The 27622-nt window shown below is 39.7% G+C and overlaps 1 protein-coding gene across 2 annotated transcripts in view; it reads left to right on the top strand.

Moving 5' to 3' along the window:
• The window catches only part of MAP4K5 (mitogen-activated protein kinase kinase kinase kinase 5), a 71626-nt gene extending 44199 nt beyond the window's left edge, over positions 1–27427 (top strand). Inside the window, exons 9-33 of one of the 2 annotated variants that reach the window (XM_065683260.1) lie at positions 93–165; positions 1082–1213; positions 1773–1835; positions 3109–3190; positions 3823–3939; positions 4285–4363; positions 5574–5632; positions 6511–6572; positions 9243–9287; positions 10046–10088; positions 10550–10760; positions 11067–11164; positions 11264–11305; positions 12068–12152; positions 12243–12322; positions 14143–14203; positions 15886–16000; positions 16135–16193; positions 17574–17677; positions 18134–18311; positions 19296–19364; positions 20063–20155; positions 22166–22236; positions 22522–22577; positions 24098–27427. In XM_065683260.1, coding sequence (XP_065539332.1) covers positions 93–165; positions 1082–1213; positions 1773–1835; positions 3109–3190; positions 3823–3939; positions 4285–4363; positions 5574–5632; positions 6511–6572; positions 9243–9287; positions 10046–10088; positions 10550–10760; positions 11067–11164; positions 11264–11305; positions 12068–12152; positions 12243–12322; positions 14143–14203; positions 15886–16000; positions 16135–16193; positions 17574–17677; positions 18134–18311; positions 19296–19364; positions 20063–20155; positions 22166–22236; positions 22522–22577; positions 24098–24185 — 2165 coding nt within the window. In that variant the 3' untranslated portion in view covers positions 24186–27427. The remainder of the gene's footprint in view (positions 1–92; positions 166–1081; positions 1214–1772; positions 1836–3108; positions 3191–3822; positions 3940–4284; positions 4364–5573; positions 5633–6510; positions 6573–9242; positions 9288–10045; positions 10089–10549; positions 10761–11066; positions 11165–11263; positions 11306–12067; positions 12153–12242; positions 12323–14142; positions 14204–15885; positions 16001–16134; positions 16194–17573; positions 17678–18133; positions 18312–19295; positions 19365–20062; positions 20156–22165; positions 22237–22521; positions 22578–24097) is intronic. The other variant, XM_065683261.1, reaches the window with a different exon arrangement.
• The last annotated feature ends 195 nt before the right edge of the window (positions 27428–27622 follow it).

Here is a 27622-nt window from a genome sequence, read left to right as displayed (position 1 = left end):
TTTGGATGAAAAACATGATTGTTCTTTCTTCGTAGAGTAGAACTGGGATCTTACAGTGAGATTTCTAAGTCTATCATCATTTTCTTTTCCAGCTGACTTTGGTGTAGCAGCAAAAATAACAGCCACCATTGCAAAGAGGAAATCATTTATTGGTACCCCTTACTGGTAATAAACTACTTTGATTGCTATGATTGTATGCAAAGCTAAGTCTGGACTTACACCAAGAATTCTAAAATACGCACAGTGAAGTTTACACACATTTTTAAATATATATAGAACAATTGCATAAATTTCCTTTCTTCCAAGTAAAATGCCCGAAGGGTAAAAATCTGGGAAGCACTGATTAGAGCTGTTTGATGATGTACACAAGCTACGTGATATCTGAGGCAGAATGGCTGTTTCTCACACGTTTAATGCAGAACATTCTCCCCTTTGTCTGGATACCGAATGGTCATTCAGTTTCTCGGTAACTTCTTACACTTTAGTGACTAAACTAAACAATGTCTTTTTGATTTCTGTGCAGAAAGAATTGTGAAGAAAAACAGATTTTAAACTATCTTTTAATCATCTCTACTGATTAATGTCTGTACAAGACAGCGCTTAATATGCAAATGCATCATTTTAAATCTTGAGCTGGATTATATATGCAAATTTAACTGCTATTGGTTTCTGGCATCACTGTGATTCAGTTAAGATGCCTAGGGTGGTATTTTTGGTATAGACTTGAACACGCATGTACAGCTTAATCCAGACAATGGCTTTTAATTGTTTGATGCCCTCCTTATCCTGTTGGCAAAGGAGGACTGAGGGCACGAAGATTATCTGCTCATTAAAGCATTTCACCAGGAATTATGAGACTGGTTCTATTCCTAGAGTTGCTGTCCAGCCAATGACCTCGAGCAAAACACATCACCTCTGTGTGCTTCTCCACTCCCCTCATGCTGGGTGAGGGGAGAGGATGTCAGGCTTTTCCCAGATTTATACTCTTTGTGGGGGTTTCTGCTCAAGGGGTATGTGACAGTGCTTTGTGCCTCCTGCATGCAGACTGTGCCCTTGGTGAATGATGCCTTTGCTTTTAAAGGATGGCCCCAGAAGTTGCAGCGGTGGAAAAGAATGGTGGATACAACCAGCTCTGCGATATCTGGGCAGTTGGCATAACAGCGATTGAACTTGCAGAGCTTCAGCCGCCCATGTTTGATCTTCACCCTATGAGGTCTGCTGGCTGGGGAACTTTCTCATCTCCATAACCCTCTTCAGTCCCAGCTGGGACTATTACGATATAGCGTAACCATCTCTGTAGCTCAAACCTAGAAACTAACACTAGGATTCCTTCATCAAGCGTTTACTTCCTGTGTGAGCTGTGTCTGTCTTTAAGGCATTAATCTAAAGCTAAAGACTTAAATTTAGAATTGAAATTATAACCAAATTTTTTATGTGTAAAAAAACCCCACCCCAAAACCAAAAAGACCCCCACAAACAAAAAAACCCCAAACAAACAAAAAAAACCATTTTGTAGTTATATCATCAATCTGATTAAGAGCTATCTAGTGATAGTAAACCACTAGAGAAGCTGTAGCCTTATGTTTAACAGGATTATGCATGGTGCTAAAAAGATTTGATTTAATGGTAAATAATTCAGCAGCTTTACTGTGTCTGTCTTCTATAATCCAGTTTCACCAATACGATTTTTACTCTAAAGTATTAATTTAAAGTGTTTGGAAATTGGAATGAAATTAATTTTTTACCATATAGTAACATTATTCTTCCTTTAGGGCTTTGTTTTTAATGTCAAAAAGTAATTTTCAACCACCAAAACTAAAGGAAAAAGCAAAATGGTAAGTTAAACCCTTTCCTTTGTTCAGTATTTTGTAGATAATGTGAAAAAACTTTGTCATTATTGAAAAAGGGAGGCAGTGAAAAATAGTGTGTGCTAGTTTTAAACTCGGGCACCTGAGAGCTGATTTCACTTACAGGAAGTTTCATTGAGAAGCAATTAGGTGTTGTTTATAGGTGTTTGAAAGCAAACAGGAGGTTAAGTTCCAGCAACAGACATTTTATGGCACTTCAGAAAACCAGCAGTATGGGACAGGACAGCCCTACCGGTGTAACTGATCCCTGCCAGTGATCCAGAAAGAAATGAAATCTCACTGCTTCAGTCCTCTTTGTATGTTCTAGAAAGAAAAATTATTTTTTCCCTTGTATCCAGGCATTTGCTGCTGTCAGCAGATAGGCAGTTGTTTAATCCTTTCATGACTGCTTTAACCTGTGATGCCTTCACAGTGCCTGCAGGATTTTGTACCACACATACATTTTATTTATGAGACTCAAAACAATGCTGGTATGCAGGATTTTTGCTCATGATGCTGCTGTACAATCTTTTTACCTTGAGGTGTTTGGATGGGCAGATAGGTACTAGAGGAAGGGAGAAAAGAGCATGTTTCCTGGATTCAGACTGCTTGGTGTAACCCCAGCCAATGTGCTTTACTTCTCAGATGCTAAGGCTAGAAGAGGAAATGTAACGTGATTTGAAACCAGGCAGACTTGCGCTAATACTGTTCTCAGAGAGGCATATTAACAGAAAATCAATTGCGAGAGAAAAGCTTGAAAAATTTAGGTCCAGTCATAACATCAAGTCATAATTCAGATCTAAAAAGAAGTGACATGACAAAGTCACCTAAGTTGCTCTGGAAATAGCAATACAGCATTTTGAAGAGTAAGTTGAGTCTCTGCCTAGAACTTGGTATTTCATTTTCTTACCTGTAGCCAAGAACAGTAAAATTTGTAGACTAGATTTTTAGGGTTTACTGGGTACATAAATCACAATTCTCATTTCTGATCTCTAGTCTGTAATAATTGGAACTGAAAAAAGTTGAAATAGCAGCATATGTGTTTGGTTAATTTTCTGTACCAAAACCTTTTCTATGTAAGTTTCATGAATCGAATGTTTTTTTCCGTGTTTTGTTACCTTGGAAATGTAAGTATTCAAACTTGAGATGGGGTACCTGGACAGCGTTCAAATTTAGCACACCCTTTTGTAATCTGTTGAGTGTGTTAAAATCAAAACTATCTTCTTGAGAAATAAAACATAAAACCTCATTTTTCTTTAAGGTCATCAACATTCCATAATTTTGTCAAGATAGCACTTACAAAAAATCCAAAGAAGAGACCAACAGCAGACAGACTGCTTTCTGTAAGTGTCTTGAGAACATTTAGTGACATCAGTAAGAGATCTCTTGCTTCAAAGTGAGCAACAGATCAAAAGGAAACCCAACTGGAACAGTTTTCTTTCTCTGATCTTACAACACGGGTGGTGAAGTCCAAAGGAAGGAGATACTAGTCAGCTGTAGGAAGTAGGAAGATTTTGTTCATTATCAGTATTTTTATACAATTTTTGTTAGGAACAGTTACAGAAATTTGCTTAGGATTCTGTCTTCAGCCTTTCTGCAAGTAGGTGTCTCGGCCTCTTAGATACAGCTACATAGACATTGACCCTTCCTGTCACCCAAACAGAGAATGGATGTATTTAGCAGTTGTTCATATATCTATTCCTGTCTTCCTAAACTCAACTGAAATACTCACAGAAAAAATAAAGATAAGGTGCAATTGTTTGTCTCAGAGTTTAATTTCCAGTATACAAGTGGCCAAAAATGTGGCGTTTCCATGCTTATGGAGAGGTTTGAAACCCTAGCCATTAAGGAATTGCTAAAGAAATACTCAAGCCCCAAGAAAGCAGACAAAATTCAGTATCATTCTGTACTGGATGTTTATTAATAAAAGCTACATCAGTTGCATATTATAACTTGTCCTTTTCTGCGGTTCCAGCATAGCTTTGTAGGACAGCCTGGTCTTTCAAGATCTTTAGCAGTTGAGCTGTTGGACAAAGTTAATAACCCTGACAACCATACACACTACAGTGAAGCTGATGATGACGATTTTGAGGTGAGTGGTAACATCTTTTATTTTCTATCTTTCGATAAAACTGTGGTTTAAATACCCTGCTTTGCTTTGGGAATGTAAGACTGCAGCTTGACAGGGGCACAGCCGCAACACTTGGAGAGCTCCATTTGTAGAGTTACCATGCAAGAGAAGCAAGGGCATATTGCTACAGCACTTGTCATCCTTATGCTGTGGGTGTATAGAAAGATCATGTGCAGGGCTAAGACGAAGGTGGTGCATGTTACAGTGCATGACTGCAACAGCTTTCCTTGTTAGTTTGATTGTTAATTAAGAACCAACCGAAAACCATACAACTTTTCTCAGCTTTTCCATTTCTAACCCTTGCAGCCTCATTCCGTCATCCGCCATACAATTCGTTCTACGAACAGGAACATTAGAGCAGAAAGAACGGCATCAGAGATAAACTGTAAGTTCTTGATGGGCTTTACCCATTTTGTTTTGCTAGTTTGCTTCTACCAATGAAGGATGTCGGTGTCATTCTTGCGCTGTGTACTCTGGAAAGTCTCTTCTGTGGCTGGGACTTTTGAGGAACAAAACCAGAAGAAACAGCGCATACACATCAATCTTCAGTAATATTTGTCTGAAAACAGAATTCATTACATCTCATTGCTGCTTTGTAATGTTTATGTGGAAACTTTGCATGACCAGCAGAGCATTTTAGCTCTGTGATCTCTGTCAGACCATGCAGCCTTACTTAAAAGAGCAAAACCACTAATAATGTGCAGACATCAAAAAATGAGAGTGAGTTGATAATTAGGAGGGCATCTTTTTGTGTGTACATTGGGTGTCATGATGTAATGAGAAAATACAGGAAAACGTAGCATTTTGTGTTTCTGGATTGTTGTTTGTCTGCACAATGGCTAAACAGAAGGAGGGTAGGTTTAGATCAGATACTAGGAAAAAATTCTTCACTATGAGAGTGGTGAGGCACTGGCACAGGGTGCCCAGAGAAGCTGTGGCTGCCCCATCCCTGGATGTGTTCAAAGTCAGGTTGGACAGGGCTTTGAGCAACCTGGTCTAGCGGAAGGTGTCCATACCAGTGGCAAAGGAGGTGGAACTAGGTGATCTTTTTAAGCTCCTTTCCAACCCAAACCATTCTAAGATTGTTTCAAGTTCGTAAGTGAAACGTTTCCTTGACCCTGATTGAGCCCTTGTGGTTGCAATAGCTGTCCTGACCAGGGTGCATGTTAACAGAATACATTTTCTTTTAATACAACCTTTTTTTTAATAACAAAATACTACTCAGTTGTATTGGAGTTTACATTCTGAGGGTCACATACATCACACTTTAAAAGAAGCTTGCTGTTAAAAAGTCTCACATTCATTAAAAGGTAGCATGTGGTAAACATACTTGGGTTCTGGTGTGCTTTCACATAATGACTTGGTATTTACTTTTGGTCTGTTTCTTTCTTGTGGGTTTCATATTTGCAAATTTAAGCATTTAGACAATAAGGCTGATACTTAAGTGATGGTCATATTTTATAGGCGTTATAGTAAGCGTTGTGTACATAATATTTAGATCTGTTACAACATGCATTTCACAGTAGTAAGCGTTGAAAGGGCATTGGTATAACTAATGTTGTGTACATTAAATTTGAAAATGCAATGTTTTGTAGTTGATAAGCTGCAGTTTGAGCCCCCTCTACGGAAAGAAACAGAAGCTCGGGACGAAATGGTAAGGGCAGGTTTTGTTTTTTCTTCATTTATTAAAATCATAGTGTCTTTGTTGTTTTGTGGCTCTACTCTAAGTAATATGTGTCTGCAATATAAAGTCATGAGAAGACCACTCTTGGTCCCCAATTTTTAAGAAAATGAATTGCCCTCTTTGCTTTTACAGTTATGCTTAGATGAGAAAACCAATGTGTGCCAATTAATTTGATTATGTGAAGAGGCTGGTTCCGCATTTGAGTCCCTGATCTTCCTATCATCAGAGTTTATTTGCTGCTTGTTTCTTGGAAGGCCCCCAGATCACATGCAGCCAGTTCTGCCCCCTGTGAGCTGCTGCTGTTTGTTCCAGCCCTCAGCAGTTTACCGTAGATCAGCTACTTAACGTTCTTTGGGATTACTGTGTGCCTGTGTACACAAGGCTCCATTTTTCAATAAGTGTTGTCAACAGCAACAGCTGTCATTAATTTGGATTTGGAGACATTAGTGCTCAGCACTCCAGAAAAATCCCATTCCTGGTTTTCACTGCTGTATTCCAGTTCACCAGGTAGGTGATGTTGATGGCTGCAGTATGTTGTCTTGCTGGAATAGTGTCTTGGAGGTGCCTTGACTGGAAAATCTTTACTGAGTTTTCACCATAAATTTTTGCTTTTCTGTTACTTATTGCCACTTGATACCAGTATTACATCATTTCCAAGAGCTGCTTTTAAATCTGAGTCTAAGAAGACAATAGCTTTTCAATAGCTGCTTTATAGTCAGATTGTAAAATATCAGTTCACTTTGGAATTTTATTTTACTACTTACGGGTCATTCTGCAGGGCTTTTCATGTGCTGTGGTAAAGTACTTCATTTTGACAAGGGAAAAAATGACAATTTGTTCATCTTCAGGTTGTGGCAGTTGGCACTGACTTTGCTTCACATTGGAATCCATTTGTTGATGGAAGCAGCAAGTAAGTACAGTTTAAAAACTTATTTCTGTGACTTAATATGAAAATGCACTCTGAAACAGAAGTGGAGCTATGGTGGAAAAATCAAGCCATAAGCCCTAATCCACTTAAATATTCATAAAGTCAAAGGAAATTTTACCCAGTATGCAATCCTTCAGCAGTTGGTTCATCGTTCTCTTGGGGAATGGGTTTTAATCTCTTTTAGTCACAAACAGTAGTTTGTTTAAAATTTGTTGTAGCCCTCCCCAGTTCTAGATGGAAAGTGAAGTACAAATGTATGGCCAGCACACTGAAATAATACAGCCAAAGTAATTTTTCTGAAGCAAAGATGGTAACCTTGCAAAGGCTGAGTTCAGGGTCCTGTGCTGGCCTTGCACTTCTGAGCTGCAGTCGTGATGTCCTGTGGCAAAGCACATTTGCAGCCCTGAAGCTGGGTCCTTGCAGGAAAGGGAAGGAGAAAACAGTTCAGGTTTGGTGGCATGACTGCTCTTGCTGTGGTGTACTCTGTAATACAGCCATACAGTGTTGTGGGGTGAAGTGTTTTAGGTCAACATATGCTATAACTGCTTTCCCCTGGGGTAAAGCAGGCCTGAAGTAAGGAAGCACATCTCTGTCCAAGTTAGGACTGAAATTATAAGGTATGTGGCTTTCTTTTGCTTCAAAATACTGGATTCTGCCTTTAAAGGCAATCTTTGAATTCACAGTGAAGAATATGAAAGTTCAGTTACACTGACTGATGCACATATGGAGGGAAAGACAATATTTCAGTTGAAATAATTGCTGTTTCCTATCTTTATTTGGAACTGAGTAGCAGACAGTGAATTTCTTTGGCATTTTGCAGATACAGGCTTGCATAAGTTGTCAGCTGATATTACAGCCCCCTGGAAAGCTGTCCGTGTCATGGAGATTGCCAGTGTTTGGGTCTTTTTAAGTCCAGCCTGGGTTTTTTGTTCTCACTCTCACTGTAGTAAAAGTTCAGAGTAGCTTTCTAGGCCCTTTCTCTCTCTCCAGTAATGACAGCGACTGCTTTCCTTCCTCTCTTGGTTCATTTCTGTGACCCTGATGAGCTGCAGATTAAAAGCCTGTCTCATGAGTGCTGGCTTTTGTGAGGACAGCTGGAATCTGTGGGCCCGAGGAGCAGGGAGGGAGGGAAGCGCCTCCCAGCAACATGACTTACTGATCTGATTCTCTTTCTGTGGTGTTATTAAAATTGTCTGTAACAGGCAGTATTGACAGCAGAATGAATGTGGCCGTAGCAAAAGTTGCTAGTAGATAGATACAGATTTAGTATTTGAAAGGAGGAGAGACATAAAGTTTCTGGATGGTGAATCTGTGCTGCTTACTTGGAAACTGCTTCCAGTTTGAAAACAAAAACAGGAAATGCATAACTCCTCTGTCCCAGCAATTCTGAGTAATACCAGGGATGCACAGAGAGGATGTATGCTGGGAGGGTCCCTGCTTTTCATGTCATTTATCAGAATGAATGGTGATCAATATCTCTGGAATTACTGGTCTGGAATGGGGGGGGGGGGTACCAGCATGTCTACCTGATGGTATTCTCTTCCTTATTGCAGCATTTTAAAAATACTTTTTAATTTTTTTTTTTTTTGTATTATGGAGATGGTTTTGTAAATGGCTGGTTTTTTTCTCTTTTAAAATTTTTAATAGTTCCTGTTGGCAACTGTCTGCTGCTTTCCCTTCAGAAGTAACTTGCAGGGAAATTTTACATTAATCCAAGTTTGGCTGGGTTCGTTTTTGTATAATACGCTTTTGTTTTCCTGTTCGTTACCCCTGTGGTCATCCCTCAGCGGGTGATGTGGTGCATTGCAGGGCATGGAAGGATGTGTGAGTTGGCAGGTGTGGGGGTGTCTGCTCTGCATGCAGGGACTTGGACTGCACCAGGCAGCTGCAGCATGCACCAGCCTGTCCCTGGTCAAACACTGAGACAGCCAGCTTCTGAACTGGCTCTTCCACCTCACCATCACCATTCCTAAAGCAGAAGCCCAGACTTCACAACATCACAACATGCTAAGGAATTCTTTTTATTGGGTTTAGACTTCTGGTTTCGATTTTTTATTATTATTTTTTGATTTATTTATTTTTTATTTAATGCAGTTTAATTTTGTATTTTTAAGGCAGAGCCTGAAAATTGCCATCTTGCAAAATCTTACCAGTTTCTCTTTGTTTCAGGAGTACATTGTAGTGCTGCTTTGATCCTCTAGTCACAATTTCTTTTTTGACCCTAAGGTAGCTTTGAAACAAAAATTCCCACTGTAATGGGAAACACTAAAGGAGGAAACTTCCCTTTGTAAAGGCTTTTCTCCGTTTGTCTCCTAGTAACATCCTCTGTTCTCATATTTTTTCTTCTTTTTTCCTGTTTCTCTCATCTTGTGCTGTTATTCGGCATTTCAACAATATTTAAAATAACAGGTAGGGAAGTGAAAGATGAGTTGATGGTATCTGGTATGGAAGAGAGCTTCTGTGATAATTGGGGGGTGAGGGGAAGGAAATACTAAATGAAAAGGAGCTCAGTGCAGTGAATAAGAGAGAAATACTTTGTTTTGAAAAGGGATGGGAGATGTTTGTTATGAAACTAAATGACATCACCGATCAGTTTAGTTGCATGTGTCAACCTTAGGGCAGCGCTCTTAATTTTATAAACGTTTTACCTAGGGTACTGCTTACAAAATTTGGCGATGGGAGTGAAGATGTTGAAGAGTGAGTGGACCTCCTTCATGTACAGTTGTGTTTACTCCATGTGGCTCTCGCTAAAACAGGCAGTGTTCTGGCAAAACTTCTTTCCTTAAAATGCTGCAGGCAGCTTTGCCACTCATAAATAAATGAGGGCTGGTTGCACTCCAAGGTCTAACTCACGCTTGACTGTTCTGGTCGTCAGCAGAATGCCTGCAAAGCAATGCTTTCTTCCCTTGCTCTCCTTCCTAAGGTTATCTTAGCGTGCATACGGAAGTGCCTAATGCTTTAAAGCAGATTTTATATTGATTAACCCATCGACCATGGGCCAGATCCGGTAGTGACAGGACGTGCAGGTATTCCTGCAGAGCTCTGGTGGGGTATGTGCAGCTCCTCTGCTGCCCAGGTGTTTGTCTGATCCAGAGTGAAAGCTGCAAACTGTACCAGACTAGTCCTGAACATAAGTTTATTTGCTAATTTCAAATATTCTCCACCACAGAACGCTCTGTAACACTGGCGTTTATGAAAGAACATGAGTTAAAAAAACAGCACTTCTAACAAGATTAACATGCTTTCCCGCCCCCCCCCCACCCCGAACTTCTAGTTTAACCCTGTTCATGCAAAGCTGTGGTCCACCTATTCTATGCATCTGGATGGGTTCGTGCAAAGCCTTGATCCATCTATGCTATGCATCTAGCTCATCTTGTTTAAGAGTCCGTATTCTTAGGTAGTTCTGTTTATGTTGTTGGTTTAACTAATACAGGTACCAAACTTTTTCATTGTAGATCAACCCTAAAACGAGCAGGGCCACCTCCACTACCTCCTAAGGTAAGAGATGGTGGGGTTTAACAGTTTTAGGAAGCAAATTCCACTTGTGCAGTCTCTGCAGTGCTTCTGTCTGATGCTCTCAGTAGCTTATACTTTCTGTTAAAAACCATTTGCTAGCAAACTTTGTGCAGCTTCGTATTTATGTTGACTTGCAGTCTGTATTGCCTTGACCTCTGGGGGCTCCTGGCATTGTACACTACCCTAGACAAAGTGACTTGTAGGTATCTTCCCTCTAAGAGAGCATGCTGCATGGGATTTCCTCTTGTTCAGCATTCTGCCTGCTGCTGTGATTTTCCGTGAGAGAAGGAATACCTCTTAGATTATCCTGCTGTTAAATGCCTCTTTTCAAAGGCTGACTTCTTTTTTTAATGGTGAAGCAGTCTGACTTGAATTAAACTTGTCTGAAGTTTATGCTTCCAGGTGCCATTTCGCAGGTAACCTTCACCTCTGTTTTGTTGCAGCCGAGAATAAGCAGTTATCCTGAGGAGAACCTCCCAGATGATGACAAATGTCAGACAATAAAACGCTTCCCAGACTCACAGAACAGAGCCCCACCAGCTCACAGGAGACAGAGTATCCCTGTTTGTGGGCCTCAGACTGATTCTTCCCCCATTGGTATGACCAGCAGCATCAGTAGCCCTGGATTACTCACAGCTAGATACAGCGATTTAGGTAAATGGGTTACATTTCCTATAGGTAACTTGCATCCTGTAAAAGCAAATCAGTTCTGGAGTCAGCTGTTTTTAGCAGATAATTTTTTTAACACGAGTTGATCATGAGGTGCAGCTTTCCTTTATACACGTGTGCCTGGTACCTGAGATCATAGAATCATAGAATCATAGATGCATATATGAATGTTTCAGAGTTCACTTCTCAACTCCTGCTAGATAAAGGGGAGAAGAGAGAACAGAGCAACAAAAATATTTTCTATTTCACTGTGTTGAGTAAGCTACAAAATGTGTCTGGGCTTCTTTTCAGGAAATGGGGGTGGCATGTTGAAACTCATTGAAGAGAATGCAGAAGGGTCTGGACAGATCCCTCAACTGCCACGTAAAAAGGAGAAAAGAGATTTCCCTGTAAGTTTTGTGACTCTCAGTCTGATTTCACTGTCATGTTAGCTAGCTAGTTTTATCAGTGTGGGGGAGGTATCTTATGATCTTTCTTTCTTCCCACAGAAGCCAGCAATCAATGGTTTACCACCAACACCGAAGGTGCTGGTAAGAAATCTCATTTGCAGTAGGAGTTATTGGAAGCCTGTTCTAATGGCATCTCTCTAGTGTCAGAAGGTTTATGTTAGACTAAGCCACCAGCTCATCTGGCATGATTTTTTGCAACTGATAGCCAGTTACTTTTTGTGTACTGAACCCATGATGTTTGTTTCCTGTTCTTAAAAACTTTCTTTCACCATTCGGTGTGGATGTGAAGGGTTGGAGACTTCACTGGCTCTGAGAGTTATGATCTCCAGTAGCAGTCCCTGCTTAGTAAAGAGAAAGGGGGAGAGGTGGTAGTGGTGTGAGACAGTGTTATTACTTGTGCTTGTTTTCCCTTCATATGCTATTTGTAACCACTCAGTGGTCATACATACAATCATCTGGGTTGGAAAAGACCCTTAAGACTATCAAGTCCAACTGTTAGCACAACACTGTCAAGCCCACCACTAAACCATGTCCCTAAGCACCACATCTTCACATCTTTTAAATACCTCCAGGATATACTGTTCTCACCCAGTAGGTACTTAAAATTTTTCATCCCTCTTTGCATTTCTTAATGTGTACAAAGCTTATGAAAAGGTTTGGAAAGCTGAATTGTAGCCTTTTGGGGGAAGATAAAAATGTTTTATATCAAACCACATTAGAGTAAGCTCGTGTCTGAAGAAAGAGAGCCACGGCGCATACAGGTGTGTACTTAGTGGCCAGGTGCCAGCAGATAAACACTTCATACTGTAAACTCTTTCAGGTTTCAGTTTTGGTGTCTTTCAGATGGGAGCATGTTTTTCCAAAGTCTTTGATGGTTGTCCTTTGAAGATTAATTGTGCAACATCATGGATACATCCAGATACTAAAGGTAAAGTTATTTTAAGTTTTTATTTTAAACCTGCTTGTTGCCAAAGTGGTAATGAGCTTGTGAAATAATACCTTTCTCTTAAATTTTTAGATCAGTACATTATCTTTGGCACAGAAGAAGGTATCTATACGTTGAATTTGAATGAACTTCACGAAGCAACAATGGAACAGGTGATTTTTGGTGTACTGAACACGGGTGTAGGGATATTATGAAGCAAAAAAGTTTGGTATTAGACAGGATAGATGGGATGTGAATCTTTGTGGCATAAACTGATTCACATCAAAGCTAGCAATGGTATTCAGAAAATTAATAGTTCCCCTGCCTACCTGTTTGTGGGGTTTTTTTGTTGCTGTTTATGTAACACTGCTTTCAGAGGACTTCTCTCCTAAAACACCTTTCTTCTTGAAGACAACTGATTACGTGCCCTTTCACTCTCCGTTTTATCTCCACTAGATGGCATATTGCTGCTCCACTGGATGCTACCAAAACACTCAACCATTTCATTTATCTGACTTTATCATCACCAATAAGTACACATTTGCTTCTGTTTTCCTGGGCTCTCTAAGCCTTTCCAAAGGCACTTCATGCAATCATGGTACTGTTACATTTGCTCTTTTAGAGTCAGGAGTAGCAGAGTTTTCTTGGAGAAGCTGACAAATGCTGATAATGAATTTTTACTCTTGTAGGATTGTAAAGCAGTTCACAAAGGCACTTCAGGCATCTAAAGAGCAATAAATTCAGTCAAGACATGGCACAGGCTAGAAAGCAGAGGTGGCAGAGTGGGTGTATCTGAGTAATAGTGAGAGAAAGATGATCTCGGGGCACTGCACAGAGCTCTGTGCTTAAGAAAGTCCTCTGTTTCTGGGAGCTTCATGCAAGAGGACAAAACCCAACATGGAAAGTGGTTCAACAAGATCCTGGAGGGGTTAGTTTGGCACAGACAAAGACAAGACATGATTATAAAGGGCTTGATGATGAGAAACGGGAATTTGAATTCAATACAATTAGAAGATCCTCTTGAATTGAGAGAGCTGAGGGCGCACCTGAACGCAGTAGGATAGTGTTGAATAATGAAGTTGTGTACCTTTTTGTGGCCTTAGCAGACACAGGGTACACCTGTCTAAAAAGTGTGGTGGCACCTGTTGGAGACCCCCTGGCCTTCTTACCTCAATTTTCTCTTTTCTCCATTAACCAAAGCAATTTCTTTCCTTGTACATTTTCCTAAACACTTCATGTAACAGTCTTCTCTGGACTCTTCCACATACTTTTTTATATCCTATTTTCAATAGGATAGATATGTCAGTGGTTTTGTGGCTTGGTCCTGTGCTGCTCTGGCTAGTTAGTCACTGCCCTTTTTATTTGGCATAGGTATCGTGTTTGTCCTTGAGGTCCTTGTTTGTCCTCCATCAGTTCTTGAAGATAATTATTACTGAGACCTTGGGGTCTGAGCCAGTTCTTAAGTACTGTAAAGTAAACTTTATTGGGACCTGCTGACATGAGTATATCTAGTTGAAATAGGTGTAATGTGTTCTTTTTCTGCTCCTAGCACAAGATGCTATTAACAGTGCTATTAGCTGTGTAAATCATGTAGCCTTTTTGCCCCTCTCTTCTGACTTCTGTGGGATTTAACAGGTTTCTGTAATACTATCTTTCTCTGGCTGTCATTTCTAAGCAGGCTGTATCTTTTTATATATGGGATTCCAGTCTTGCCAGTTGTCCCGATTTGGCTCCATGCTAATTAAAAAATGAAGAAAAATAGGATTTTGAAAGTTGCAGGGGTAGAAGAGCGAAGGTATGAAACTATTTCATCCAGAGAAAAGGGCTAAGTAAGGATCCAAAAGAACGAATTAAAGGGGAAACTGTAGTTGCAGCTGGGACTTTCTCCGGTATCAATCCCTGCAGGAATGGTGGTGGAAATGGAGCAGGCAGAGAAAACCACGATTAGAAATCCCAGTATGTTTCTATTAATTGAAATACTTTCTTTCTTCAGTTATTTCCCCGAAAGTGCACATGGCTGTATGTTATCAATAACACCTTAATGTCCTTGTCAGGTATGTATAAATAGAAGGGAAATTGGTAAGATTATAAATAAAGAGAAGCACTTCAAGTCGTAATTCTGTACAATGTATTTTGATTGTGCTGAAGTAGAAAACGTGGGGTTTTTTGTTGTGCTTGAAGCTTTGCTTCAAGAGTGTTTTAATATGAAAGACTTCCAAAAATAAAACTGACGTTTACAAGTAGTAGAGCCGGTTGTCTGCAATGTCCCACCATAATTACTGCATTTATTGAATTATTTTATTTTTGTAATGTATTTTTAGTTAGAGCTCGGCACTTGGCATTTGTCAAACAAGTTGCCTCTGTCAAGGCTGCAATTTGACTGAAAGTGGCTGGGGAATTTAAAGTGTCCTCCTCTGGTCCCTGAGCTAGGAGAGTCGGCATAAGGATGGCTTTCATGTGTCGTAACAAAATCAGGAGAGGATTACCATAGGTGCATTACTGAAATGTAGCTACAGTGTGTGCTCACTCTCAGTGTATTGTAGCCTGGGAGCATTTTTGGAATGAACCAGATTCAAAAAATAAATCAACCCTAAAACAAAACCAGTTTCAATTTGAAGGAGAACAAGGTGGCTGTGAAATACTAATCCAGCAGATTGATGCTTGAAAAAAACCACACTGGGTTGTTTTTCATCAGTTGTCCTGGAATAGGTTATTCTAGATAGGAAACAGAGGCACTGTGTCATGGAGACTAATTGTAGCACTGTGCCTTTAAACATGCAATGTTTGTATAACACCACTTGTACTGATTTATAGATAAAGAAAAATGTTCTGATACAGTTAGAATCATAGAATCATAGAATAGTTAGGATTGGAAACGACCTTAAGATCATCTAGTTCCAACACCCCTGCCGTGGGCAGGGACACTTCACACTAAGCCATGCCACTCAAGGCTTCATCCAACCTGGCCTTGAACACCGCCAGGGATGGAGCATTCACAGCCTCCCTGGGCAACCCATTCCAGTGCCTCACCACCCTAACAGGAAAGAATTTCCTCCTTATATCCAATCTAAACTTCCCCTGTTTAAGTTTTAACCCATTACCCCTTGTCCTGTCACTACATTCCCTGACGAAGAGTCCCTCCCCAGCATCCCTATAGGCTCCCTTTCAGGTACTGGAAGGCTGCTATGAGGTCTCCACGCAGCCTTCTCTTCTCCAGGCTGAACAGCCCCAACTTCCTCAGCCTGTCTTCATACAGGAGGTGCTCCAGTCCCCCGATCATCCTCGTGGCCTCCTCTGGACTTGTTCCAGCAGTTCCATGTCCTTTTTATGTTGAGGACACCAGAACTGCACACAATACTCCAGGTGAGGTCTCACAAGAGCAGAGTAGAGGGGCAGGATCACCTCCTTCGGCCTGCTGGTCACGCTCCTTTTGATGCAGCCCAGGATACAGTTAATTGTTCTTATATAATTACAGCCTTCTAAAAATGTTCACATAAAACTAACTTTCAGAGCTGCTTTAGTGTTACTGAAATGAACTCTGAGTTGAATGCCATAGCTTCTCTGTATGCATTATTATTGTTTTGTTTTCTTTTGCTTCATAACTGGACTTGAAATACCTGGCGCACGTGGCCCTTTTTTCTAGAAGGTAATTTTCTATACCTACATTTTTCTTAACTGTGCAGTTCTCTGCTGGAGGCATGGGTGCGATGTCAGTTGTGCTTTTCTCTCTTTACAGGGAAAACATTCCAGCTGTACTCCCATAATTTAATAGCTTTGTTTGAACAAGCCAAAAAAACAGGATTAGCGGCTCATATTCAAACCCATAGGTTTCCTGACAAAATATTACCAAGGTACAAATCTTTCACTTATAGACAATTATTAACAAGTGAAAATTCCTGTAAATGCTGTTTGTGCTGTTGAATTGGTAGCATGAAAGGCCTTCGACACCTCTCATTGATGCATGTTTGCATAATTGTTATTTCAGGAAGTTTGCCTTAACGACGAAGATCCCTGATACAAAAGGATGCCACAAATGCTGTATAGGTGAGCCAGAGCTGTGTTGTGCAATTTTTTTCCTGTCTTCGTATTGAGTGTGACATGTCTTACGCTCATTTCTTTTTAATAAACTTACAGTTAGCTCACTCTTCAGAAAACAGTATGACTGCATCATTTCTTATTGCTGTGCCTAAGTGGGGCTTGGCTTTCCTTTTAATTAATGTGGAGGGTCTTTATGCTGCTGAGTGGAAAAGCATTTTCTATATCAACTTTTAACCTAGAAATGTTGCAGTCTAGAGCAAGGTCCAGAGGAAAGCTCTGGAGAATGCTAGCAGCATGTAGCTGGTGGGTGTTGCAAATTCCCTTTGAGAGCTGCTATGTTTGGGATCGCTGGCTTTGGGATCAGTGGCTTCAGGCTGCCCGCAGAGCCAACTAGTTAGTGTGAAATGCAGCCTGTCTGCAAATATAAAGCTTGTTACAGAATCCCAGACTTGCTGCACATACACAGATATCTTTTCTGCTTTGTCAGTTTGGCTCGGGGTTTGACCTACATCCAACTTTTAGCAAGGCTCACTTGAAAAGAGTATTTTCCACAAAGAAAGGGCTGGACATGAATAGAAATTATGACAGCCTAGAGAGGAGTGAAGCCATCGCTCCAGATCTCTATAGAGTTAAAAGAGTTAAAGCTTGTGAAGTTACAGATTTGTCTTTGGCTTCACTGACTTTGGGAAGGCTTGGGCTTTCTACAGAATGCATGTCCTTTTGAAAACTGGTCCTAGTGTTGTATGAAACTGTACCTTTGTGCTTGTAAAAATGCTTAAGCAGAGTATAAAATACCTAGTCGCTAACTTGGATATCCTGATCAGCTCATGAAGTGTCTACAGTAGGCATATTTACAAATGATTCCTGAAGTCAGGCTGGTCTTGTATCCAACTGAGCTTAAAAAAAACAAATCCCAAACCCTTCATCATATTACTGCATGAACTGTCAAAACTCAAAGACAGTATGGGCCATCTTCACTGCTGGGCATGTTTTTTCTTTAAATCCAGCTTGACCCAGACCTTTCACTTCTCCGCTCTCAAACGGCAAAACAGCTACTGGTAAACCCAGGACACAGCCCCAGGAAGAAGGCGTTACAGCTCTTCTGGCCACTCAGCATGTGGCCTTTTTACTGGGACTTAAAGAATGCTAGAAAAAAAAAATTGTTAGAATTCAATTATAATTGAATTTATCTGGAAAGTAGCACAGTATTAATCCCTGTGGATATGTGAATGGCAAGCCAGAAAGCAATTAGTGTGAAACTGATGCTGTTCTTAAATTATTTGCAAAGATAGCTGTAAGGTTTTTTTGAAGTGTGCATTGAACTTCCAGGACTTAAAAAAGGTTGTTTTCTGGGGGCGGGGGTTTGTTTGTTTGTTTTTCATATAGTACGAAATCCGTACACAGGACATAAGTACCTTTGTGGTGCATTGCAGTCTGGAATTGTTCTACTACAGTGGTATGAGCCAATGCAGAAATTCATGTTAATAAAGGTAAGCATTTAATTTTCATTTAGAACATTAATCTTAATCATAATACAGTTGCTGAAATAACCTCTCCAGAATTCGTAATGGAAAGTACATCCCATTCTAGTCCCATTTGTGGGTTCTGAGCACTTGAAGATCTGGTTTGACGTATTTTGACTCAGAAAAATCTTGTGACTGAAGTCAAATGTTGGATCAAGCCCAGTGCTAGCAGTAATAGACCAGCATGTACCTCTGTGCAGTGTAACGCCGCTCACAGCTCATGCTGTGAGCAAAAAAAGCACTCTTGGTAGCAGTGAAAAACATTTTCTGTATCTTTCATAGTTTGTGCGTGTTATTTTAGGCTTCTTATTTCCAAGGTAAAAGAAAACTTTATAAATGCCTTGTTATGGCAGGGGGGTTGGAACTAGATGATCTTTAGGTCCTTTCCAACCCTAACTGTTCTATGATTCTGGTTTTTTCCAGCACTTTGACTTTCCTTTGCCAAGCCCTTTGAATGTGTTTGAAATGCTAGTGATACCAGAGCAGGAGTACCCGATGGTCTGTGTAGCTATCAGCAGGGGTACTGAACCAAACCAGGTTGTTCACTTTGAGACAATCAACTTGAATTCTGCTTCTTCGTGGTTTACAGAAATTGGTGCAGGTAAGACTGTTGGTCGATCTTGCAGCCATTTTATTGTCTAGTAACTGTTGGATATGCCTTCCTCAGCAGTCATTTGGAAACTCTTTAGGGTAGGCAAAATGACGTAGCTTCTCTACCTAAAGCATACTGAAGATGATTGCAGATTCTGCTTGTGATGACCTGCCAGCTGCAGTGTAAAATGTCTTTCTTAAAAGGCTCCAGTTTCAGACACATCTTTTAATTTAAAAATCTCCTTAGACAGTAATGCAGACCCTGCTGATTGGGTTCTCATTTGTGGTTGCACACTCTTTCCTGGGATCAGTTGTAGTCCTCTTTCCCCTTCTTTCCTGTCTACAAATTCACATAAATGCATTCTTGTCTGTCCTCCAGCTCTTGGGGGGAGGCTTGTTATCCTCAGCTGGCTATTAAGAAATAGAAGATTCTGTTTTATCTTCAAAAGCTACTTGATATCTTGCAGATGCTTTTTTCCTACAGGCTTTGTTGGATATACTTTTTAACATTTAAATACTTCATTTTAGCAGCTGTACCAAGAACTTCATTAATAAAAACTAGAAAAACTATTAAATCTAGTTTAATATCAGCACAATAATCTTTCCAGATGGGGATTTATGGGCACAGAGGAATTTTTTTAGGAGCAAAGATTCCCTTGATGATTTTTGTTGTTCTTTATTGTGCCCCTTCATGAAGGAAGCTGGCATGCTATGCTGAGCTGCAACATAAAATGTATTTTAGACCAATAAACAGTAGTGCTTTCATATTAAATGCCTGCTTTGAACTGATGGGTTTGTCCTTAGGCCCTGTACGTCTCCCAGAAATTTCTGGGATCATATAGCCTTAAAAAAACCAACCCTGAGAGTAGCAAAGTGTAGATTGCAGAAGACTTGGAGCATACTGAGAAGGCTGTAGCAGTTGGTGAGAGGTTGAGGGGAGGCTGAGATCAGTCTTATGATGTGAGGTAAAATAATCTGTTTTCTTTTTCACAAGGCAATCAGCAGTTAGATGCCATTCATGTCACACAGCTGGAAAGAGACACTGTCTTAGTCTGCCTGGACAGTAAGTAATACATCTCTGTTGGGCAAATTACCACACCTTGTGCAAAACTCGTTTTGCCACAGTTGTTGATTTTAACTCTGCCACAAGTTAATTTTTCTCCCTTCATTACTAATTTGTGTTGTAATATTTAAGAATAAGTAGGAGTTCCTTTTGACTCTTGGGATTCCACTTTCCCTCTTCTCGTATGCATCATTCTTGTTTCTTTTCAAACTGAAATTAAAAAAAAATGAAAAATTTCAAATTCAGATTGATCAATTAAAAAATAAGCTAATCAGAAATTTTCAAAACTTACTGGGGGAAAGTGGCATTTGCCTGTTGCATGTGCTAGCAGGACAAATAGCCAGTACTCTGTCATACACCATAATTATAACTCTCACACATCATATGTTAATACCTCAGTGGGAACCCTGCAATGACTTAGTCTGCCTAAATTTTTAACCTTTATGTTGAATTCACATTTCTGCACTGTTTGTTACTTGCAGAAAGGCTGTCAGTAGAGTCTAAAAACATACAAAGTGTGTTTTCTATATTTACTTTGATAGAAGGATGCTCTTGGTTTTGTTTTAAGCAGATACTGTTGGTTTTAGGTTTGGGCATTTCTTAGTGCCTGAAAGATTAAATTAGTATTTTTTACTTAAAGCTGTCAGTAATCCTTTTCAGCAGTAGGTTTCAATACTTGTTTTTCTTGTTTTCTTGAGAATTTGTGAAAATTGTGAATTTACAAGGGAAATTGAAGTCAAGCAAGAAATTGGCCTCCGAGCTGAGCTTTGATTTCTGCATTGAGTCCGTGGGTAAGTGATTTGCTTCTCTGTTGTCTCTCAAGGACTTAAGAGGGATGAGTGCTGAAGGGGTTTCAATGATCTATAATGGTTTAGTGAACCAAGTGGGGCCTGACAGTAAAAATTGCACGTGTCAATATATTGTGAGCTGTCTGTCTCCATTGACATGATGAAGTAAAGCAGTTGCCAGATCTGCATGTGTTTCCATCTGTTGTCCTGTCTGGTTTCAGCTAAATCATGGTACATCTTACTTGTAAAAAATAGACTGACTAGTTTCTGATCATTTCTGTAGCACTGAGAAAAACCTTCGGGGAGGAAAAATGTTTTAGTAATACCTAAATGTGTGTTAGTCTTCTAAAAGCTAAGATTTTATTTAAAGTGATAGCACATCCAATTTTTTAATAGTCAGGATAATAGTATTTGAATCTGATTTTTTTTTGAGGACAGGCTGCTGTCCTCTAGTAGTTTAAAGACATCAACCTTGTTTCTGAAACGTGAATTGTAATTGGTAAGCAAGTATTTCTGCTGTGACAAACTCTCAGAAGTATCTAACATAAGCTTAATAATTCCTATCTCAGAAACTGCACTTCTTTCTGCAGTCAAAATCAGTAAAGACAGAACTTGCTTTTGTTAGCAGTTCTGTACAACTTGCATTTCTGGGTTCTTCGGGCATCTTCCCTTCAAAAGAAGATTCTTGATATAGGTATTCTGTATTTTAACAGCAGTTGGTAAAACAGTGCACATTCCATTATACAGCATCTCTTTTTAGATATGTCAGATCCGTCCTGAAAAAAAGATATATAAATCAAGCCTGTGAGTCTTCCCTAACTTCCGATGTGGTCTAATTAACTGCTGTATTTGTATCATACAATATCTCCTTCTGACACATGCATAACATGACTCGGCCATGCCATCTTCTTGAGCTCTGAAGGAATTCATAGACAGAAGCATTTATCCCAAAGTCTTGCACTTAGCAGCTGACATTGAATAATCTGAGCAGTTCTTTACACAGCAAGTGGTCTCTTGGGAATTCAGGGTATTAAACAACTTGTCGTGCTCCGATTGCAGGGTGGAGTCAGGAGTAGCAGGTGAAGATTAGTTTAAGGTGGCTGTAACAAACATCGCTCTTAGGATTCTGCTGAATGCCTTTGTTCTGTGCATTTAGGACATGGCTAATACTGAGCAGATACAAAATGTCAGTCAAATCAGTAGTAAAGGGAAACAAGTAGGATTTAGTAAAATTAAGTACAGTGTAAAATGTTTCTGTAACGCTGCTTAAACAACTTCAGGCTCTTCATCCATTATTTTCAGAAGTCTGGTAATTAGATCATTCAGAGCTAGTAGCTCCCTGTTTTCTCTCTTTGGCCCTGAATGGAAGACTCCTCCCAATTTTTATACTCGTGCCTATTTTGAAGTAAATATAATAACTCCAATGATCTGTAATTTCCAGAAACCCACAGTGTTTTGGTTGGTAGCATGTTTATGTGCTTCCTGGTGTTCTCTCAAGAATCATTAGGAAAACAAAGATCCAGAGAATAGAAGTGAAAGGGAGAGAAGGAAAAAACGGAGATGCTTATCTTGTCCTGGCAAACAAGGAATGTCTGAGTAGTATGTTTGAATTCCACTTTAAAAAGTAATGTGTCTCAGATCCAAACAGTCATTTCAATCCAGCTTTTCTATAGTGAACAGGTTACCCAAAGAACTGGTAAATGCTCCATCCCTGGCAGTGTTCAAGGCCAGGCTGGATGGAATCTTGGGTGACATGGTTTAGTGTGAGGTGTCCCTGGCCATGGCAGGGGGGATGGAACTAGATGATCTGAAGTCTTTTCCAACCCTAACTATTCTATGATTCTGTGATTCTATGATTGTGTAATTTTTGGATTTTGGTTCTTCTACCAGGAGTCCAAGTTTCACCATGTACTTTCTCCATATGCTTCCAATTACTATTGCTGGTGAGAAACCCAGGTTTCTCTGGTTCAGATAAGCCATGCTTGGGTCTCATTTTGTGTTTCTCCTTTGCAGTGTGCCTTCAAGACAGTGTGCTGGCCTTCTGGAAACATGGCATGCAGGGCAAAAGCTTTAAGTCAGATGAAGTAAGTAATCTCCCGTCTCTCCAGGTTTAATTTCTTTCTGTTCCTGATTTAGTACTTGATGCTTTGGCCCCTCTAGCTGCTTCTTTAGTGATAATGCTTGTGCTCCATGTTGTCATTGCTTCAGGTTGCTGGTTGCTTCCTCTGACTTTGCCTACATACATTGCTTTTGGTAAACCACACACAGACTTTAGCCAGCTCTGTTTTCAGGAATATCAGGCAGAGATTCAGACCAACAAATTTCATTTTGCCACTGAAATGGACCTAAGCGTCTCAATCTTCTTACAGGTTACCCAAGAGATATCCGATGAAACCAGGGTTTTCCGCTTGCTGGGATCAGACAGGTAATCACCTTGAAGTAACATAAAAGTTTTATCTGAAGCAGCTTTCTAGCTTCCAGCTGGAACTGGCTGCTAGCTCACCACAGACGTGTCTGTAGGCAGTACTGGGGGAGGCAGTAATACTGTTTCTGCCTGCAATAGCCAAAAATTTAATAGGTGACTGTGTCTGCATCCAGAATGATTACTCTGTGACCTCCGCTTTCCACTGCAGAGACAGAAGTGTGAACACAAACACGAGTTTATAGAGATACAGTGTGAGGAGATAAGTGACAGGGAGAGATGAGAGCCAGCTTCAGCTTGTAGTGAGCAGGAAAAGCCTCCTTCTGGCTTAGGCTTTCCTGGTGAATTGGTGAATTATCTTGGCAGTTACTTTAAAATAATCTTCACTGCTCTAGACCTTGAGGTCTGGAAATAGCACAGCAAACTAGATCACATGCAGGCGCTAATGCACAGTGGCCTAAATGCACTCCATTACCCATAACATCCAGATGATTCCTTTCAGCTACAGAAGCTGGGAAGAGGTGCAGCCACCTCCAGGTTTCTCAGACAGCCAGAGTCCTAAATGTAGAAGTAGATGGTAATGAGTAAAGAAATCAGTTTTAATCCCTGATCTCCTGCTCCCTCATTTGGCCTTTGTGACTCCTGGCTCTGACTTGCTTTCTGTAACTAATCCATAATTTTGTGTACTTAACATTTTTCGATCCCCAGGTTGAGGTCCTTGTGCTGTATGCAGTTTTGCAGACAAACCCTTTTCTTCTACTCTGATAGCACTGAACTGCCAAACCTTTTGTTTGATAACTTTTCCATCTCTGTACAAATGGAGCAGGAGTTTCACTGCTATTCAGGTGAAGCAGATGTGGTGGCACCTTTTTGGCTTGGATCACTTTAGAACTATCCCGTTGCAGAAGTGAAGATCAGGGACAGAAGCTCTTAAGAGAGAGCATTACCTTTGAGGACAAGTTTTCCAGGGGAGCCTACAGGAACATGATCCAGCAGGAGAAAGGCTGAGTTGGTGTTGAGTGTTTCCTACGAACCCATCGGCTGATAAATATTTAGAAGAGAGGAAAACTGTTTACGGTAATGGCTGATGATTATCACAAGGTGTAGGATATTATGGGCTATAGATGATAGGAGGGTTGTGTCTCCTTACAACACTCTGGATCTGAGAGGACTTCCAACAGAAGCAGAGGACATAACTTACCTGAAGGTGGAGGATGTCAGTTTGGAAGAAGTTTGTAACACATTGTGTGTACCTGTAGTTGAGAGGGGCAGATTCTGGTTCAAGAAGCTTTTTCTAGTCCTCTGTTCCTTGTTTATTCCGCTTTACTGTTTTTATCAGAAGTGATGCTGGAAAATGAGGCAACTGATTTAAAAAATAAAGTACCCACAATATTTAGGTGAACCTCTGTCCCTCCGATCTGTAGAAACCTGTGAGCAACAAGTTTATTCCTCCTCAGTGGTAGCACCATGTGCTTTGTATTTTGTTACTAACAGTTTTGGATTCTGTTTGTGTTTGCTTGCAGAGTGGTAGTGTTAGAAAGCAGGCCCACAGAAAATCCGACTGCACACAGCAATCTCTACATCTTGGCTGGACATGAAAATAGTTACTAAGCAACGGTAACCTAAAGCAAATAACAGAGTGAATTTGCCACACGAGGAATGAAGAAGCATTAGGAAACTCAATACAAACAGGACTGTGACTTTCTTTTCTTGACATTAAAATGATGTTGGTTTAGGGTGGAAATCAATACATTTTTGCAGCTGGGAACAGCTGGTTCTGTCTTTTTGCCACTGTGTGGTTGGTTATACTGAGTTTGCTTAATAAAAGCTATGAGATAGATAGCCCTTTACTCATTAGTTACAGGGAAACAGAGCCTTTAAAAAAGTGTTATGCAGTAAAGGTGCCATAAACTGTTAAATATTTTACTTCCCTTGGATTTTCCTTACATTCTGTAGATACAGATACAGTGCTGGCTGTTTCCCTGTTTTATACTGAGTCTTATTCTTAATAAAACAGATTTGTGTAGAAAGTGAAAGTATCTGCAAAGCTTTTTGGTTTTAAATCTGCCATTCAGTATGGCTTTGTATAATAGATTATTTAATCCTTATTTATTAATCTGCTGCTAGAATGGTGTAATGTATCTAACTCTTAGCAAAGGAAGGTTGCAGAGCAGCTTACAATTTTTTTTATTTTTTTTTTTTTTACAATTGTATAAAGATTTGATTTTTTTTTTCTTGTAGGGATGTAGTGCATTACTGAGGGGAATGTTACAATGTCGGTTGATCTTGTAAAAATGCAGTTTTGTACAACAAAATATTTTGTATTGATTTTTTTGCCTGCAGAATTGCCATAAAAGGGATTTTCTTATTTACTAGCTGTAGGGTGTGTGTACACAAAATAGAATATTGATATTAGACATGTTGCTACTGGGTGGGTGTGTTCAGGATACATATGTATGTGTGTGCATGTGTGTTAAGTTGACCGGCAGTGTGTATTTTTTTTATATATATATATATTTATATATATAAAAAAATGTACAAAATATATATGCTTTATTTTCATAAATTAGGGATAAGCCTTGTGACGTGAAAGGGAAACTGTACCTGGTTATCATCCTTAATGAATGAAAGTATCATGTATCAAACTGCCCATGACGTATAGTTTATTTATGCTATTCCAGAGGGGAGCCTATAGGGATAACTGAGCTTACAAGCTTCTTTTTTTGTACAGCATCCAAATGTTGTCAGTCAGAGGGTTATTTGGAAATGGTTATTTCCCCAGCTGTGTAGTATAAATAAATATGATAAGAACCAGTATTCTATATTCAAGCTTTTCATCACTTTTCCCCTTTCCCTATTTGTCACCTGCACTTTTCTTTCTCTCTTCATTTCTCCATTCAAGAGTCACATCGGTTCCTTTTGTCTTCCTCATTAATTACAATTCTTGAGGTACCATTACATAGAAATACAGACTGACTACAGGATAGCATCTGGTTTTACTACCTCACATTAATCTGCTAGCTTTGATGTAGGTAAACATGGTCCGTAGGCAGACACAGCAGCAGTTCATGAACATTTGAACTGAGGGGTTTTTAAATTAAATCTGACAGCGTACTGCTGCCTTAGGAAAGAGAGGTTAGAAGTTTCACCGATCATTGTAATAAAGCAGTAAAGGTAAGTGTGTTACAGCAGCTTGGCCTGTCTGGGGGCTCTGCTGTCACAGCAGAGCCAGAGTGGTTTGGTCTTTAACTCGCAACCTGAGGAATGGGGTGCTGGGTTGTCTGCTGAGGCATCAGACTACATGATTCATAATTTAACATTGACAGAATTAACTCAGCACACGTGATGACTTAGTAATGTCTTTTTGTTACTAGGTACAGCTGGAGTTTTGTGTTGTTCTGAGGGTCTGGGAGGGAAAAAATACCTGCACACAATTTAGCATTTTATCCACTTAGCATTGTCATTCAAAACTAATTCTTGTTATTTACTTGATACTGAAATCAAGTCAAGCTTTTCACTTCTTGAAACAGCAAGCAAAGTTTAATAAATAGTGAGTGTAGAGATAAAAAACAGTCCACAAATAATATATTAAAAATGTTTTAAGTGGTCAGGTGTAGTTGGATCTGCAGTATTAAAAGTAGGCCATGCAATTTTTGTGTTTTAAAGAACATGAGTTCTTTAGTACTGAACTTACTTCTCCATAGGTAACAGTGATTGATGATTAACCCTCAAATGGTATAACTTCTAGTCTACAATGACTTAAAAAAAAAAAATGAAGAGAAAGTGAAGCACCAGGTGTAGATGTAGAGCAAGCGCTTTCACTTAATTTACCTCATTCACTGCAGAAGGTAATTTTGGGTTCATTTTTGAAAACATAAAGATGATCTCTAAAAGACTAGAAAAAAATGTAAATAAAATATGAATATTTATGGGGAATAACTGGAGTAAGTAACTGTTAGGTCATGACATTGTCATGCAAAAATAATGAACCAAAAGTATTTTTCTCTGAATGACATGAATGGTGATTTGCTGAATCATAAAAAAATTAATCTAGGAAAGTTCTTGTTTAAGCAAACCTCCTTTTTTAGCTGTTGAAGTGTTTGTAATGGCATATTCTGAAATGCTTTGTCTGATTTTTATAGACAGTGGCATTTTTGACATGATCTGCAAGATACTGTTTCCCAGGGTAAAACCTCAATTCTTACTCTTAGAGGGGTATAGCACAACAGATTTGCATGTTCCATAGCTGAACCGGCCAGTCTCAGTGACTCTGACTAGTCTAATTTGTATTTGTTAGACTGTTTTAAGTTAGTCTAATATTGTCTGTATCTTTGTTTTTGTAACATTTCAACCAGGGTTGAAAAAGCCTACTGTGTGGTTTTGGAGTTTATAAAGCAAAAGCTAGCTCAACCCTTCATCACTCTTTCAACAGCTATTAAAGTATTAATTATTTGATGCACAAGGCTTATGTATTTAACTTGAAAGCCTTAAAACCAGGATCCCAGTGCTCTTTGAAGTGCAGACAATATTTGAAGAGCAGCCTGTCGATTAGTCTTTTCTCATTTCCTAACCAAATTCATTGTGACTGAAAAATATGACTGTAATTGTGATGACATCTCTTTAAAAGATGAAAGGTACAACGCATCAGTGAGCCACTATATCTCGGAATGAAAAGGACAAGACTGGGAGACTTTCTGAAATGTACTTTTTACCTTGTTTAGCCATTAGATTGTAACTGAAACTCTTAACTGCACTCATTCCAGTTTGTATAACTAGGCTTTGTTCTACATAAATTCCTGTTGCGGTTCATTTCAGTCTATGCCAAATAAACTCTGCTTTATTTGATACCTAAATGCGGTGTGGTAGACTTGCTGGGAACAATACCTTATCAGACATATCTCAAAAGAATTCAGCTGGGCTCCAGGTTTTATGGCAGTGGGAGGGCGTGATCTGGGGCTGAATACTCTTTTCAATCCTGCTGGGTGCTTTGGAGCCACATGACATCACCCACATACAGCCGGTTGACCAGAGGAAAGGGAGATCTATGG

This window comes from Lathamus discolor, chromosome 6 (assembly GCF_037157495.1).
Source record: "Lathamus discolor isolate bLatDis1 chromosome 6, bLatDis1.hap1, whole genome shotgun sequence".
Taxonomy (NCBI): Eukaryota; Metazoa; Chordata; class Aves; order Psittaciformes; family Psittacidae; genus Lathamus; species Lathamus discolor.
The sequence above is the reverse complement of the archived record's forward strand: the minus strand, read 5'-3'. Positions and strand labels throughout refer to the sequence as shown.